At 35.7% G+C, this 17,315-nt stretch overlaps 3 protein-coding genes and 1 non-coding gene across 4 annotated transcripts; 3 read left to right on the top strand and 1 right to left on the bottom strand.

Moving 5' to 3' along the window:
* The first annotated feature begins 1,673 nt into the window (after nt 1–1,673).
* LOC126602834 (uncharacterized) lies at nt 1,674–2,426 on the top strand. The gene has a single exon (XM_050269682.1). It carries the CDS (start codon nt 1,674–1,676, stop codon nt 2,424–2,426), a length of 753 nt encoding a protein of 250 aa, XP_050125639.1.
* An 8,051-nt stretch (nt 2,427–10,477) lies between these two features.
* Nucleotides 10,478–12,420, bottom strand: LOC126602833 (uncharacterized). The gene is made up of 4 exons (XM_050269681.1): nt 12,139–12,420; nt 11,829–11,922; nt 10,988–11,223; nt 10,478–10,615 (listed from the first exon to the last, which is right to left on the bottom strand). Exons 1-4 carry the CDS (start codon nt 12,418–12,420, stop codon nt 10,478–10,480), a joined length of 750 nt encoding a protein of 249 aa, XP_050125638.1.
* A 130-nt stretch (nt 12,421–12,550) lies between these two features.
* Nucleotides 12,551–12,650, top strand: LOC126606079 (small nucleolar RNA R71). The gene has a single exon (XR_007617111.1). It is a non-coding gene; the product is annotated as a small nucleolar RNA R71 (small nucleolar RNA).
* A 2,771-nt stretch (nt 12,651–15,421) lies between these two features.
* On the top strand, nt 15,422–16,940 carry LOC126602832 (probable indole-3-pyruvate monooxygenase YUCCA11). Its single transcript, XM_050269680.1, has 4 exons — nt 15,422–16,033; nt 16,179–16,412; nt 16,527–16,649; nt 16,752–16,940. The coding sequence occupies exons 1-4, from the start codon at nt 15,422–15,424 to the stop codon at nt 16,938–16,940; spliced, it is 1,158 nt and encodes a 385-aa protein (XP_050125637.1).
* The last annotated feature ends 375 nt before the right edge of the window (nt 16,941–17,315 follow it).

Genomic DNA, 17,315 nt, shown 5'->3' with positions numbered 1-17,315 from the left:
TTGTTCCATTTGCAAAGCCTTTACGATCAAAGTTTACCAAGAGACATCTTAGTATGAAGTCTGCTGGTGGTAATGCCACCCTTCGAGGGTAGGATGGAGGAACTTGGTCTGTTAAATTCAAATGTGAAAACTCGAAAGCCCGGTTCCTGCAAGGTTGGTTGCATTTATAACGGACAATAATTTGGAAGTGGGTGAAGTTTTTGGATTTTCATCTTGATGAAGGACGTTAAACTTTCTTTCAAAGTTTTGTTTTTCCGCACCACAGAAGCTGCAAATTGCCGCATGTCTCCAACTGGTAAATAATCTGCTATTAATTTTAGAATTTTGGGATCATAACTAGGTTTGTATAAGTTAGTTCAGTAATGGAACTGAGGTGCGTTCTGTAACAATGAACTAACTGTTGATTTGCCATATGTTTGTTGAAGGACGTTAATCTTTCTTTTGAAGTTTTCTTCCGAAAGCTTCAAATTGCCCTATGTCTCCAACTAGTGAACAATCAGCTGTTAATTTTTTATTTTTTTTGCTCCATAATGTTGGAAGTTAATCTGATCCAGCCTCTTTAGTATTATGTTTTAATTTAGCAACTCAGTTGTAGAAGCTAACCGCTAGTTTTTTAAATATCCTTGTCTGTTGTATAAAGCCATCTCACACTAAACACATGTATGTCTCAGATCAGAGGTGAGTTGTATGGCTTAGATGAACATATGCTGTAAATGGAAGGACAATGTACCTAGGTTGTAGCTAGATAAGGATGAATGTAAGGAATGAATCAATCAATGAAATTAACTGGAGTAGCAGCTATGATTTGCTCACTCTAACTCTCTGAAAATTCCTTTTGTTCTCTACCTTTTCTCTCATAAGTTTTTACTAGAAATCCATCATGGCTTCAGATAGGCTTGGCAAATGGGTCGTGTCTGTCGTGTTCGTGTCGTTTTCGTGTAACACCTGTTATCTTAACGGGTCGTGTCGTGTCTCACCCGTTATCTTAACGGGTCTGTAACAGGTCAGGTCATTTTACCCAACAGGTAAAGTGACTCAACCCATTATGACCCGTTAAGAAAAATATATATTTTTTCTTAAATTTACACATACCACACATTGCCACATAAATATTACTTCAAAACATTAAAACACATTTGTCGTTTAAGTACTACATCTACACTCGAAAATAAGAGCCTAATAAACAAATATTCATACACTACTAGTCTTTTACAAAATATTAAATGTGCAAGGATATGCAAAATGAAAGAGTTTTTGTTTTCAAGGCTGTGAAGCCTTTCTCAAAAGTTAAAACCTTGCCAATGGAACTCAAAGCTTGTATGTTATTCCTTTTACAAAATCCTTAATTTTCATCGATCATCATGACATAAGATTTTGTGGTATCTACTAGAGTATATAGGGTCAAGGAGTGTAGCTGTAAAAAACCATCAAAATTAGAGTTAAAATAACCGTTAAATCATGATTTTTCGTTGATAACCGTCGAAAAGTTTTGTCCTGTTACTTGATCTCTGAAGGTTTTCTCGTCGGACAAAACTTTTGTGAACTTTAGGGAATTTCCGACGAGAAAACCCTAGAAAACTGATCTTTCTTTGGAAGCAATGGCTGGAATAGTGGGCAATGACTTGAAAGCTCTAATCTTTTAAGGGGAAAACTACGATTTCTAAAGAAGAAGGATGGGAACCATCCTCAAGTTTCATGATCTTTGGGATTTGGTGGAAAATGGGTATGTAACTCCTGCGGTGAATCAAACTTTCGCGAAGGATGCTAAAGCTCTAGGCTTTATTCAGGGTGCAGTCTCCGACATCATATTTTCGAGGATTGCAAATGAAGAAACAGCCAAAGGAGCATGGGAGATTCTTCAAAAGGAATACATGGGTGATAAAACAGTTAGAAGAATGAAACTTACCTCTCTTAGACGTGAATTTAAGTACACTAGGATAAAGGAAAATGAATCACTTAAGGACTATCTTATTAGATTGTTTGATATTGTGAATCAAATGAAGAACTATGGTGAAGAACTCACAAATCAAAGGTTAGTGCAAAAGCTGCTTATTTGTCTAACAAAGTCCTATGATAACATTGTGTCCCTTATTGAAGAAACTAAGGATACAAATGTAATCAGTGTTCAAGAAGTGACTGCATCACTAAGAGTAGTTGAGCAAAGGCTAGAAATGCATGCAGTAGATGATATGACTACTGATAGGGCCTTTCAATCACTCAATATTGGTGAGAAGAACTATAACACTAGTGGACAGTCAAGTAACAGTCAAAAGGAGAAAAAACCATGGAAAAGGAAAAACAAGAAATGGGAGAACAAAGGTTGTAGTCCTGCAAAACCAAATACCACTGAGGGAACACATAAAGTAGCTTGTAAGATATGTGATAAATTGCATTATGGTGCTTGCTGGTTTAAGGGGAAACTCTAATGTCACAAATGTGAAAAGTTTGGTCATCTGGCTAAAGATTGCAACAATGGTAGGAGAAACCAACATGTGCAATTTGAACCAAGTTGATGAGGAAGAGGCTAATTTGTTCTTTGCATGTAGAGCTGCAACAATAGAAGAAAAGGAAAGTGTGTGGTATATAGACAGTTGCTGTAGTAACCATATGACAACACACAAGTCTTTACTCATTGATTTGGATACAACCTATACTGGCAGAGTCAAACTGGGAAATGGAAACATAGTTGATGTTGTTGGTAGAGGAACTTTGATCATAGACACCAAGAAAGGGAAAAGATACATCAGAGAAGTGATGTTGGTACATGGGTTGGATGAAAACCTACTCAGTGTAGGACAGATAACGAAACATGGGTATTTCTTGTTTTTTGGTGATGATGTGGTTGAAATCTATGATGAGAGGACCCTGCAGAATCTTGTCTCCAAAGTTGAAATGAAGAAAAAATATAAGTTTTTCTTATTGCTGAGATTTCTTAAGAATCTTACAATGAAAACAACTATGAATGAGTCATATTGGCTATGGCACAAGAGACTAGGCTACCTTAACTTTCAAAGTTTGAAAACTCTGCAAAACCAACAAATGGTTCTTGGGAAAATAGCACAGAAGCTCATTTCTAACTGAGCAACATAGAAGCGTGTGAATGATGTACCTTGGGAAAACAACACAGAAGCTCATTTCCAACTGATCAAGCATAGAGAGTATCAATGCCCTTAGAACTGATCCACAATGATGTTTGTGGTCCAATGAACACTACTAAACTTGGTGGCAATAGATATTTTCTGATTTTTGTAAATGACCATTCCTAGATGTGCTAGGTTTATCTGTTAAGACAGAAATTAGAAGTATTCACAGTGTTTAAAAAGTTTTAGATGCTTGTGGAAAAACAAAGTGGAATGAAGATTAAAAGGTTGAGAAATGATAGGGGATAAGAGCACACATCCTTGGAATTTGACAAGTTCTGTGAGAATATTGGACTAGATTGACATTTGGGTGTACTCCACAACAAAAGGGAGTAGCTGAGTGGAAGAACAAGACAATTGTGGAAATGGCTAAATCAATGTTGCATGATAAGATGATGCCATGCCATTTTTGGGGAGAAGCAGTTTGCACTGCAATCTATATACTCAACAGGTGTCCTACAAAAGTTGTTGATGACTTAACACCTTTTGAAGCTTACAGTGGAAGAAAGCCATCTGTGAAGCATTTAAAAGTGTTTGGTTCAATTTTTTATGCTCATGTCTCTGCTTAATTAAGACACAAACGGGAGGGATGTAGCAACAAGTATGTTTTTGTGGGATATGGAAGCTGTGAAAAAGGTTATAGGCTTTTTAATCACAGAACAAAGAAAGTGATGCTTTCCAGGGATGTAGTATTCAAAGAAAGTGCTCATTGGGATTGGGATGAAGAAGTTGAATCAAATGTATCCATTCCATTGTCACTTGAAGATCAAGAAACAAATGCTGAGTTTAAAGGGGAGCATTCTAGTGAAAATGGTCCTACAACACTAGTGCAATCTCTGCCTATGCAACCTTCACAATCTCAGTCCTCTCAGACATATCAATCTTCACATTCTCCAAAAGAGAGTGGAAATGTATGTGCCTTAAGTTCTCAAAAATCCACCCTAAGTTCAAGTCTAATAAAGATGAGAAATCTAAATGAGATTTATGCAGCTTGTAATTTTTGTCAATTGGAACCAGAAGACTTTAATGAAGTTGTAAAGGAGATTGCTTGGAAGAAAGCAATGCAGGATGAAATCACTTTCATTGAGAAGAATGCCACTTGGGAACTAATTGAGAGGCCAAGTGAAAAACCTGCTATAGGGGTAAAGTAGGTTTACAAAACAAAATTGAACTTTGATGGATCTGTGCAAAAGAACAAAGCAAGGTTGGTTGCAAAAGGATACTCACAACAACCTGGGATAGACTTTAATGAGACCTTTTCCCCAGTTGCAAGACTAGACAATTAGGACCCTTATTGCCTTTGCAACACAAAAAGGGTGGAATTTACACCAATTGGATGTCAAATCAGCCTTCTTGAGTGGGATATTGAAAGAGAAAGTTTATGTAGAACAACCTGAGGTGTTTGTCATCAAAGGTGCAAAAAATAAGGTCTACAAGTTGAACAAAGCCTTATATGGCTTGAAACAAGCTCCCAAAGCTTGGTATGAAGAGATTGATTCTTACTTCACTAAGAACAATTTTTTGAAAAGTCCCTGTTAAGCTACCTTGTACACCAAGAAACAAGGAAACACATGAACACTTATAGTATCTAAATATCTATCTATGTTGATGATGTTGTGTTCACTGGAGAAAATGATCAAATGATGGAAGACTTCAAGCAGAATATGATGAAACAATATGAAATGATAGATCTTGGGTTGCTGCATCATTTTTTAGGAAATGGAGTTGTTCAAATTGAAATTGGTATATTCATTCACCAAGGAAAATATGCAAAAACTTTGCTGGAAAAGTTTAGACTCAAGGATTGTAAACCTGTGAGTACACATCTTGTCTTAAATGCCAAGTTGTGCAAGGATGATGGTATTGAACTAGTAGACTTAAACCATTACAGAAGTATTATGGGAAGTCTACTTTATCTAATAGCAACCAGACATGATATTATGTATGTTGCTAGCCTCTTGTCAAGATTTATGCATTGTCCAACAAATACTCATCTGGGAATAGCCAAAAGGGTACTCAGATATGTGCAGGGAACCATTGATTATGGTGTTTTCAATGAAAAAGGAAAGCCATCAATCCTAATTGGATTCTGTGACAGTGACTGCGGTGGCAGTGATGATGACATGAGGAGCACATCGGGTTATGCCTTCACTTTTGGCTCAGGTGCATTCTCTTTGGCATCTGTGAAGAAAAAAAGTGTTGCCCTATCCACAGCTGAAGCTGAGTATGTCAGTGCAGCTGAAACAACATCTCAGGGAATCTGGTTAAGGTTCATTCTTAAGGATTTTGGTGAAGTGCAAGTTGATTCAACACCAATTATGTGTGACAACATGCCTGCTATTGCAATGACCAAAAATCTTGTGTTTCATCACAAAACAAGACATATCAAAAGGAATTATCATTTCATCAGGTATGCATTGCAGAAGAATGTGATTCGGCTACTGTATTGCAGGACTAAGGATCAAGTTGGTGATATAATCACTAAAGCATTACCAAAGAAGAGATTCATATATCTCTGGGAGCTGCTTGGTGTTAAGAAGCTAGAATCAAATTAAAGGGGAGTGTTGGAAGTTAATCTGATCCAGCCTCTTTAGTATTTTATTTTAATTTAAGCAACTCAATTGTAGAAGCTAATGACTAGTTTTTAAAATATCCTTGTCTGTTGTGTAAAGACATCTCACACTAGACACATGTATGTCTCAGATTAGAGGTAAGGTGCATGGCTTAGATGAACATATAGCACAGCTGTAAATGGAAGGACAATGTACCTGAGGTTGTAGCTAGATAAGGATGAATGAAAGGGAATGAATCAATCAATAAAATTATCTAGAGTAGCAGCTATGATTTGCTCACTCTAACTCTCTGAAAAACATTCTCTGAAAATTCCTTTTGTTCTTTACCTTTTCTCTCATAAGTTTTTACTAGAAATCCATCATATAATAGTTTTAAAAGTTAGTCCGGTAATTAAACTGTAGATATGTGATAGGGATTTTACTACACACGTAAACGAGCTAAAAACTCCTATAATACTTGCAAGAATGACAAGGTTATTGTAGTATAAACAGATCTCGCAAGGTTGTTCTCCACAGGGATATTAAATAATTCGAAACAAACCGAATTCCTATTAATTATTGTAAAGTAGAAGTTGAGATGATTGATTTTATAACCTACTTAAATTATAAACGAATTTAATTAATAAAAGTAAACTAATCTGCAATATTAAAGATGAAAGGAAAGGAACAAGTTTTGGAAAAATCGAATTAAGAAAGCACTAGGGTTTCACCATCACCTAACAATCCTATGAACTTTTACCAATTACTTATGATCTACACATGCCACTTTGAAGGTTAGATTTTCCTAATTCATATTCTACTTGGAACCTCCAACATAGAACATATATCTAACATGCAACCTGTCCGGATGTTCGAATCAAATATGAATATGAAAGACTCATTATGCTTTTTAAAAACCCTTTGAAAAACCATGCAACCCTTAAGACGTGATGTTCATCCTAAGTGAAATTACAATTATTAATCACAAGAAGTCAGCGTCAATTTCAGGGAACCTTCCGACCAAAATTGCATCAAATTACTTTTCTAAAGATCCTAATGGTGATCAGGTATTAAGACAATTAGATAGTTTTTATCCCGGGGATTAACAATTCAAAGTATGCATGCAATCAATCATAAGCAATTAAATAAAAATCACATATTCATGCTAAGGCTCAAGGCTTCACCCTAGCAAAAGAAATTAATTACGCATATTTATAATTAAAATCATAGAAAATATTATTAAGAAAAAGATTGAAAACACCTTAAAGTAGAAAATCTCCAAGAACCCTACCAATTCTCTATGTCTCCAAAGTTGCATAAAAGAAAGCGTAGCCAAAACAAAGAACGGCAAAGAAATATATTTGCTAAGCCATCCACAAACCCTAAAACATAGGTCTCTTATTCCAATTAGGAAACTAAGAAAAATAATAAAATATCTTAGAAAATAAAACCCTAATTAAACTAGGGGAATCTGCCAAGTACTTGTCCAGCTACGTTTTATCCTCAGATATCCTCCAAATCCGGCCCAAGATAGCTTGTTTTAAAGATTAGGACGTTCTGAACACATCTCCAGAAGGCCACGAAGCCATCCGAGGTCACCTTCGGCTCCAAAAATGCAATTTAAGCCCAGAAACGTCATTTTCCAGCACCGTGCGTCGCTCGTTTATTTTATCACCAGAAAATAACCGCTTTGTGGAAAATTTCCAAAATTTGATATGATCAAGCTAAGTGACTCACGAACATCCTCCAACTAGAATTACTACAAAATTCGTCAATTTGGTCATGTTTAACTCCAGAGGAAATTGAAAGTTCTATATTGAAAATACAATTCAAAGCATCAAAATTCTTCCAAAATATTTACCAAAATATACTAAGAATAGGGTAAAATATATAATATAAAATCTACTCATTAAAATACCCCCAAACTTAACTTTTTGCTTGTCCTCAAGCAAAATAAAACTAGAAAACAAAAATAAAAACTAACAAACTAAAGACTTAACTAAAACTAACTGACAAAAATTTTCACCTTCAAAGTTGCAATCCATAGAACACGTTAAAAATTAGTACATCTTTTCAAAAGTTCCAACCAATTCCACCATAGAGTCTAAGCCATTTAGAATCAATTAGAAAAGAATCCACAAACTTCCTTTGATGTAAAGTGAACCAACATAGTTAAGGAGATTCGACTAAAACCCTTACCCCTCGTCCTTCTTTATTTCACACATACTAACTTTAAATATAACTATCTTTCTTTTTCTTTTTCAATTTTTTTTCTCATATATAACATTTTTTTTTCAGTAACAGTAGTGGTCGTGCAATATCGGTTCACTTAAGCTTTCGATCCAACCCATGTAACGAGGTTTAGGTCAATGACTCCAAAACCACTAGGGCTTTAGGGCACTAGGTGTAGAACACCCCTAAGGACTTATTAACCCGGGCTGAAAAGGCTACGAAACCAACTAACCACCCTGTCCCATGCCAAAACTCTACCGTTTGACGCGAGAATCACTGCTAATTAGGTAGGCCTGGCCCGGTTACTAGGCAAAGTCTCGGGTGAGACAATTATTACTTTATAACATATACTAACTTTACTTTATTTAGAACAAAAATTAAAAATGAAACTTAGACTAAAAGTAAGTGTTTCAATCTCACTCCCCATAAACCATGTTGGTGTGAAGTGCAAAGTTCAAAGTATAATTCATGAATTAGTGTCTAAGCAACGATAAATAGAAAAGACTGTACTGTGGGATTAATCTTCACCATGTCCATTTGTTCTAACGTTTAAAATAATCCATGGATATTAACTTAAAAAGAATGAAATTTTTTTTAACGACTCAAAAATTAAAATCCTAAAATTTTACTTTCCCACCCCAAACTTATTTCACACTATGTCCTCAAGGTGTGGAAAATAAATAGAAACTAAAAAAAACAAAAAGCAAAACGGGAAAAGATAAAACAAAAGTCTAGACTAAGTAAACTAAAAGAAAAAGTGAAATAGAAAAGAAACAAAGAAATTAAAATAAACAAATGATAGAACAAACAGAAAAGAAGGAAAAGCATCACCTGGATTCAAAATTAGGACCTGGGGCTTTTTGTGAAGACGCACAGACCAACACGAACAAGTCCACACTTGTGTCAAACGTGAGCAACAACTACTATAGAAACTGGTTCAGCAGTCTTCATTTGTCATTGCAAGAAAAAAAACCCTAGAAGCTGCTGCCTTATTTTCATTCCCTTGAGCCCAGAGCCCTAAACGGCTCTCTGTTTCCCATTGTCAAAAATGTCCCTATCGAAACAGACATGACAGGCCATAGGGCACTCATCTATATGATGAATGCCATAGGATTCTAAAAGAAAGGCTCAGATGCACCCATTTATTTCCCTTCTAATTGTTTTTTTTTCAAGAAACTCCAACCCTCTCACTAAAAACCCAAACGCACATCCATATCAGAAATAAGTCTCTCATTTTCCTCAGCCCACTCTCTCTTTTGCTCTCAGACCCCATATCTCTTTAAAATGAAAATTAGCTCTCCTTCTTTCCCATTTTTCTCTCATTTCCTCACCCCTCTTCACCCTTAGCCGCTCAACCACATACACTCTTCCTGGCGAAAATCCAAAACAATCAAATCTTGCCATTGAAATGATGGTACATTGAAGCTCCACACTGTTCTGCTCAATTCATATGTCCAGCTAATGATTTTAGACAGAAAAGAAAAACACTAACGCATGCTGTTCTGATTCCTTTGCAAGGATGTTCGGGTGCACAACGAAAATGGTTACACTAGTACCAAAAATGGGTAAATCCAAGATCGATCGTCCAAAAAAATCATCTATCTACAAGTACAACCTCTATCATCCAGCCCTTGTTTATTTTGTGTTCTTAGTAATTGGTTGAGCACCATTATTTTGTGACTGATGCATGTTGGTGTGCTGTGGATATAGTTGGTTTGCATTGGTCCAGGATTGAGAAGCTTCACAACAGCAAGGAAAATGAGCACCAATTACTACATTGCAGATCCGGGTCTTGCAAAGGTAAAATCTTATTCTCCGTTGTTGATGAACCCCAATTCGTGAGAACGTTACGTCATTACATTTGCATGTAGTTATACTAGTGTGGTATTTGTGCAGAACAGTCGAATCCACGACAGATTCGAAAGAAGGAATGCTCAAACCAGAGATCCACTTGATAGAAGGCATGACACCTCGCAAAGGTCTTGATTTGTCGACATGGAAGGTATACACTAATCCTTTCAAACTAAATAAATGACATTTATTTCCTTTGTTGAATGCATCAAAATTTTTGCTTTGGTACTGGATGTGCAACAACCACCCCCAAACTTGCATCTTCGAATGAGCTTATATGATTGCTTGAAATTCCAGCATAATGTAGATGTGGTTGATATGGATGTAGACTTGCTGCTGGATGCATGATTCCAATAGAGGATAATCTATCTCTATTTTCCCTTAGTTTCCATGAGTGCAACCTGCAATTAACCAATATATGCGAATATTAAAAACGGAGCTAAAATCAACTGCGTAAATAAAGAAAGCAAAATATTTTTGGATTTTTCACGTTTTTTTTTTTGTTAATTTTTATTTTATTTTTTATAATCTGTATATTTTTTTAATTAAAACTTAGGTATGTAAATGCATCTAGAATTTTAACTAATAATTAAAAAAAATCAAATGAAAAATAAAATAAGGAAAGAGTTTAGAAAAATTGGGTTGCCTCCCAACAAGCGCTTTATTTTAAGTATGTAGCTAAATGTCACAGAAACGTGGTGGTCAGATCACTAGTTCCTTCAGAGTCAGTGACTCGCGTGCACTAAACTTCCTTTGGAATGACTTTAGTAGATACTTCTTGACCTTGAGCACACAACCCCTGCCCTCTAGTTCAATGTCCACATTACTGTTTTGAAAAACCTGTTTAACCATATAAGGTCCTTTCCACCTAGACTCTTGACTCCCTGGAATTAACTTGAAACTGGAATTTAACAACCACACCTTTCTACCAAGCTGTATTTTCTTAAAATTTGGGCTGCCTGACAAATTGTCATGTTTTTTTTTAATGTTAATCAGCTGGACATTATGCTGCACACTTTGTTGTAGCATTTTAGGACTTATGCAATCATGAATCAAAATTTGAGGCTTTATGGACAAATGGTCAGTTAATGATTTGGTCATAAACTTGGCACTAGGTAAACCATCTAATGCATCCACACGAATGCATTCTAGCTTATCACCCTAATGTTTGCTTGCTTCAAACAACCTAAAAACAACTGTTTGATCTTTGACCCGAAATGTTAGTGTTCCGGCTTCAACATCAATAAGAGTCCGGGTTGTTGCTAGGAATGGGCGGCCCAAAATGATGGGTGTTGTCAAATCCTCATCCATGTCCAACATCATAAAATCAGCTGGTAAATATAATTTGTCAACCTTCACAATAACATCTTCAATGATCCTTCTAGGATAAGTAATTGATCGGTCAGCCAATTGAATAATGTTGGAGGTTGGTTTCAGCTCTCCTTCACCTAAACGTTTAAAAACAGAATAAGGCATTAAGTTTACACTAGCACCTAAATCAATTAAAGCACTACTAAATTCACAATTTCCAATGGTGCAAGAGATAGTAAAACTCCATGGATCTTTTTTCTTTGGAGGCAATTTATGTAATAAGACCGCACTGCATTGTTCTGTTAGAATCACTTTTTTAGAATCCACAAGCTTATTTTTCTTTGTACAAACGTCCTCAAAAACTTGGCATAAGATGAAATGTTCTTGATTGCATCAATTAATGGAAGATTAATTTGAACTTTAGACAAAATCTTCATAAAATCTATTAACTGTTGATTTTTAGCTTTAGGCTTCAACCTTTCGGGATAAGGCATTGGAGGCACATAAACGCGTTTTGCAATTTTTGTGGTATTTTGGGATCTGTCTTGGGGCTGCCCAGAATCTGTAGAAATTGCAGAATCTACAAAAGTATCAGATTTAGATTTGGGCAATTCTGCTGCCCGCGAATTTCCAGCATAATTTTCATGTTTGTTGTCGTAACTTTTGCCAGATCGTAAAGTCCGTATAGCGTTGCATTCTTCTCGTCCTCTTGGATTAGGTACTGTTTGACTAGGAAACGTACCCGATGCTCTTTCTAAAACCTGCAATGCCATCTGCCCAATTTGTTGTTCCATATTTTTCATTGGTGCATGCATATTTTGGATTTCTTGATTAGTCTGTTCAAATCTTGCATTTGTAGTTGTTGCTAATTTTTCAATTGCAATTTCCCACGCCACCTTAGGTGTAGTAGGTTACTGTAATTGTTGTTGAAATTGTGGCCTTGCAAGCTGATCTCTATTCCACTTTAAATTAGGATGATATCTCCAACTCGGATTGTAAAATTTTGAATATGGGTCATTTCGGGAATGCTGAAAATTATTAAATGAATTAACTTGCTCCACTGTAAACTTTGGATAAGCATCTTTACGTGGACAACTCAAAAAATCATGGGTTGTCATGCTGCAAATGCTGCAGGCAGTTAGTAAGGGCTGTTGTACAGCAACCTGTGAACCCGGAATTCTTTGTAATAACATGTCAAATTTTGCATTAAATCTTTCAAGCTTTTTCTCCTTTTTTTCAATTTGTGCCAACATATATGGAGAACCATTAGACATCTCAAAAACAGATCTAGATTGGGGCTGCTCAATTGCCCATTGTTGTGTATTTGTTGCCATTTTTCCAAATAATAAATAAGCCTCTTGTGCTGTTTTATCCTTGTATGAACTTCTGCATGACGTGTTGACAAGAGTTTTTGTTGTCATATTTAACCCTCTGAAAAATATATGCATTTGATCAGTACTGTTAATACCATAATGTGGACATTTTCTAATCAACTCCTTGAACCGTTCCCATGCCTCATGAAACTCTTCATTTGGTTTTTGGGCAAAAGATAAAATCTGAGTTCTCATGTCAAAAGTCTTTGAAGCTGGATAATACTTGTTTAAATTTTTTTCACTGAGTTGGGCCCAAGTACTATGGACGTGTAAGGAGCCATCTCCTTGCTTGATCTTTCAGAGTGTATGGAAATAAACGGAGCTTAATAGATTCCGCTGAAAATCCTCTCACCAAAATATTCTTACAACCCATTACAAATTCTGCAATACGCATGTTAGGATCGTCAATTGAGAACCCATGAAATGTAGGGAGAATATTCAACATGTGTTGTTTTATTTCGAATGTAGACCCTTCCTCCACTGCTGGATAAGTAATGCAACTTGGTATATTAATGTTGTGAGCTGTTAGTGAATCACCTGGGGGCTGACCAGCCTCTGGAATAACAAACGCCATTTTTTATTTGCTGTGCAGGTCCCCAGAAAATAAAGATTGTAGAAAAGTTTCCTACAATGAAGGAACCCACTGCAAATTTTGTTCCCTGCGTCTTCTACTTAACGTTTGAACGGGTGTTGACCATGCACAGATTGTAATTTGCACTGCGCTGCTGTGATCTATAAAAATAAAATAAAAACGAAAAATTAATTTAAATTTTTTTTATTTGGTATAAACAACAATAACTAACTGAAAATCTGATTAGAACGAATTATTTTAAATAATCCCCGGCAACGGCGCCATTTTCTTGATAGGGATTTTACTACACATGTAAATGGGCTAAAAACTCCTATAATACTTGCAAGAATGACAAGGTTGTTGTAGTATAAACGGATCTCGTAAGGTCATTCTCCACATAGATTATTAAATAATTCGAAACAAACCAAATATCAATTAATTATTGTAAAGTAGAAGTTGAGATGATTGATTTTATAACCTACTTAAATTAAAAAACGAATTTAATTAATAAAAATAAACTAATCTGCAATATTAAAGATGAAAGGAAAGGAAATAGTTTTGGAGAAATCAAATTAAGAAAGCATTAAGGTTCCACCATCACCTAGCAATCCTATGAACTTTTACCAATTACTTATGATCTACACATGCCACTTTGAAGGTTAGATTTTCCTAATTCATATTCTACTTGGAACCTCCAACATAGAACATATATCTAACATGCAACATGCCCAGACGTTCGGATCAAATCTGAACATGAAAGACTCATTATGCTTTATGAAAACCCTTTGAAAAACCTTGCAACCCTTAAGACGTGATGTTCATCCTAAGTGAAATTACAATTATTAATCACAAGAAGCCAGCGTCAATTTCAAGGAACCTTCCGACCAAAAATTGCATCAAATTACTTTTTAAAAGATCCTAATGGTGATCAGACATTAAGACAATTAGATGTTTTTATCCCGGTGATTAACAATTCAAAGTATGCATGCAATCAATCATAAGCAATTAAATAAAAATCACATATTCATGCTAAGGCTCAAGGCTTCGCCCTAGCAAAAGAAATTAGTTACGCATATTCATAATTAAAATCATAGAAAATATTATTAAGAAAATGATTGAAAACACCTTAAAGTAGAAAATCTCCAAGAACCTTACCAATTCTCTCTGTCTCCAAAGTTGCATAAAAGAAAGCGTAGCCCAAAACAAAGAATGGCAAAGCAATATATTTGCTAAGCCATCCACAAACCCTAAAACATAGGTCTCTAATTCCAATTAGGAAACTAAGAAAAATAATAAAATATCTTAGAAAATAAAACCCTAATTAAACTAGGTGAATCTGCCAAGTACTTGTCCAGCCACGTTTTAGCCTCAAATCTCCTCCAAATCCGGCCCAAGATAGCTTGTTTTAAAGATTAGGACGTTCCGAACACATCTCCAGAAGGCCACGAAACCATCCGAGGTCTCCAAAAACGCAATTTAAGCCCAGAAACGTCATTTTCCAGCACCGCGCGTCGCTCCTTTATTTTATCGCCAGAAAATAACCGCTTGATGGAAAAATCTCAAATTTTGATACGATCAAGCTAAGTGACTCATGAACGTCCTCTTTACTCCAAAATTCGTCCATTTGGTCCTGTTTTGCTCTAGAGGAAGTTGAAAGTTCTATATTGAAAATACAATTCAAAGCATCAAAATTCTTTCAAAATATTTACCAAAATATACTAAGAATAGGATAAAATATATAATATAAAATCTACTCATCAATATGTCATGGTAATATATCAGGCATAAAATTATCAATTATTGCCTACACAACGTATCGAAATATTACATACATTTTCAACAATGTCAATGTACGTTAAAGAATCGATGTCCCACACAAGGAATCTGGTGCATAAGTTTAATTCTGTCAGACAAAAATTCTAGCTAAGGAAATATCATGAAACTTTACTGGTTTTACTACATTTGTCTCCTTTCTTTACTATTTTTGTTAAATTAGTTGTCCTATAATATATAGGCGAATGTGAAACCTGGCATGTGAATTGGATGTTGTTTGGCGTAACTCGTTTCAACTACATATCTGCTGGCTGGGCTGCATTTGCAAAGCGAAACTGTTTGACAGGAGATGTTCGCTTGGTTCCACATCAAAGTGCTCCAAACACGACAGGAATTATTCATACGCTGCTGCAATTGATACAACAAATTTGTTAGAGATGAGTAACAACCGTTAATTAGTCCTGCCTGTAATTAGTTATTCTAAGTTGGCTTTGCGTTGTACTATTGGGTTTAAATTCCTGAGCGTGTAATATGTTGTACACAGAATCATTCCGAAAAACAAAAACAAGAATCTTTCAGTCACTTGACAAAGCCACCTAACCAAAATTCAACATAGAAATGGAGGAAGTGCAGGTGGTCATCGTCGGTGCTGGTCCGGCTGGCTTAGCAACCTCAGCATGTCTTAATCATCTTAACATTACAAATGCGGTACTCGAAAGAGAAGATTGCTATGCTTCTCTTTGGAAGAAAAAGTCATATGATCGTTTGAAGCTACACTTAGCAAAGCAATTTTGCGAACTTCCCTATATGCCTTTCCCTTCGGATACACCTACATACGTCCCCAAGAATTTGTTTGTTCAATACTTGGATACTTATGTATCCCATTTCAACATAAACCCTAAGTGCAACCGAAGCGTGAAGTCTGCTGTCTACGATGTGGATTTAGAGAAATGGTATGTCAAGGTCGAGAACACGCTTTCGGGTGCACAAGAAATGTATCTTGGGAAGTTTCTTGTGGTGGCAAGTGGTGAAAATAGCGTAGGTTATATTCCTCAAGTGCGTGGCTTGGATGGGTTCAATGGGCAGGCCATTCATTCAAGCAAGTACGAAAACGGCAAGAAATATGGTGGGAAAAATGTTTTGGTCGTTGGTTCTGGTAATTCAGGCATGGAAATTGCTTATGATTTGTCGAATTCAGGAGCTAATACTTCCATTGTTGTCCGTAGCCCGGTAAAACTTCTGCCTGCCTTTTTCTCCCAAACAAGGACAACTAAAGTTGTTCCTTGTTTTTTAAGATCCTTGAATGTGCACTCAAATTTGTATCGATCATCTTATTTTAAGTACATTAATATTTAAACTTTTGTAAACATCGCAGGTACATGTTCTCAGCAAGGAAATTGTGTTCTTTGGAATGGTTTTGTTAAAACTCCTCCCAGTTACAATAGTCGACAAGGTTGTCGTAGGATTAGGCAAATTGAAGTATGGAAATTTATCCAAGTACGGGATTCAAAAGCCAAAACAGGGACCTTTTTATCTCAAGGCTACTAAGGGTCGATCCCCCACTATCGACGTTGGTTGCATTAAGAAGATTAAAACCAGGGAAATAACGGTAAAATAATTTTTAATGCATAATTTATATCTTCATTCTTTATCTTGCAGATTTATAACATTTACTTATGTTGTTGACAATTCAAATAATTAACTATATACAAAATTTCATCAGGTCTTGCCTTCCATAACAAGCATAGAAGGAAATCTAATCAGATTTGAAAATGGCATCTATAATTGGTACGATGCTATCATATTTGCTACAGGCTACAAAAGCAGCGTTCTAAATTGGCTTAAGGTATGCGTTTATGTCAAATGTTTTCTTAGTATGTACCGAAGAATTGTTACTCTTTATGATATATGCAGTCCAAATAACGTTGTCTATTGTTTTCTTGTGAAGGATGACAACTGCTACTTTAACGACAATGGAATGCCACGAAAGAGGTTCCCAGATCACTGGAAATCAGAAAATGGTCTTTACAGCGCTGGGTTCTCAAGCCGTGGATTGCTTGGCATTGCACATGATGCACATTGTATAGCAAATGACATTAGTTCGTCTTTGAACTTACACTACAAGAAAATGGAATGATTGTGATGGATTATCAAGCGTGATACAGTAACATGGCATTCGTATTACATTCATGAATGTGATACTAACTTGCTGACAAGATATTAAAGTTGAAAGATTTGTAACATTAATTCTTCACATTCTTTGAATTGATTTTTCAGTAAGTTAATTGATTCTTTGCATTTGTTTTTGGTGAATAAAACTTTTGATATGGGGAGAGTAGTTCCGCCAATAAAGTTGTACCTGCACTAAATATTTATGTAATACGAATATACCTGCATTGCATATGATCGATCTTTCTTTTTTAGAATTAGAAATTTTCCTCTTAATTCGCGTACAAATAGAGTTAATTAGCATAGCAGTCCGTTGGGATGTAACTGCTTGTAGTAAGTATTG

This window comes from Malus sylvestris, chromosome 15 (assembly GCF_916048215.2).
Source record: "Malus sylvestris chromosome 15, drMalSylv7.2, whole genome shotgun sequence".
Lineage (NCBI taxonomy): Eukaryota > Viridiplantae > Streptophyta > Magnoliopsida > Rosales > Rosaceae > Malus > Malus sylvestris.
This window is presented reverse-complemented; position numbering and strand designations above follow the sequence as displayed.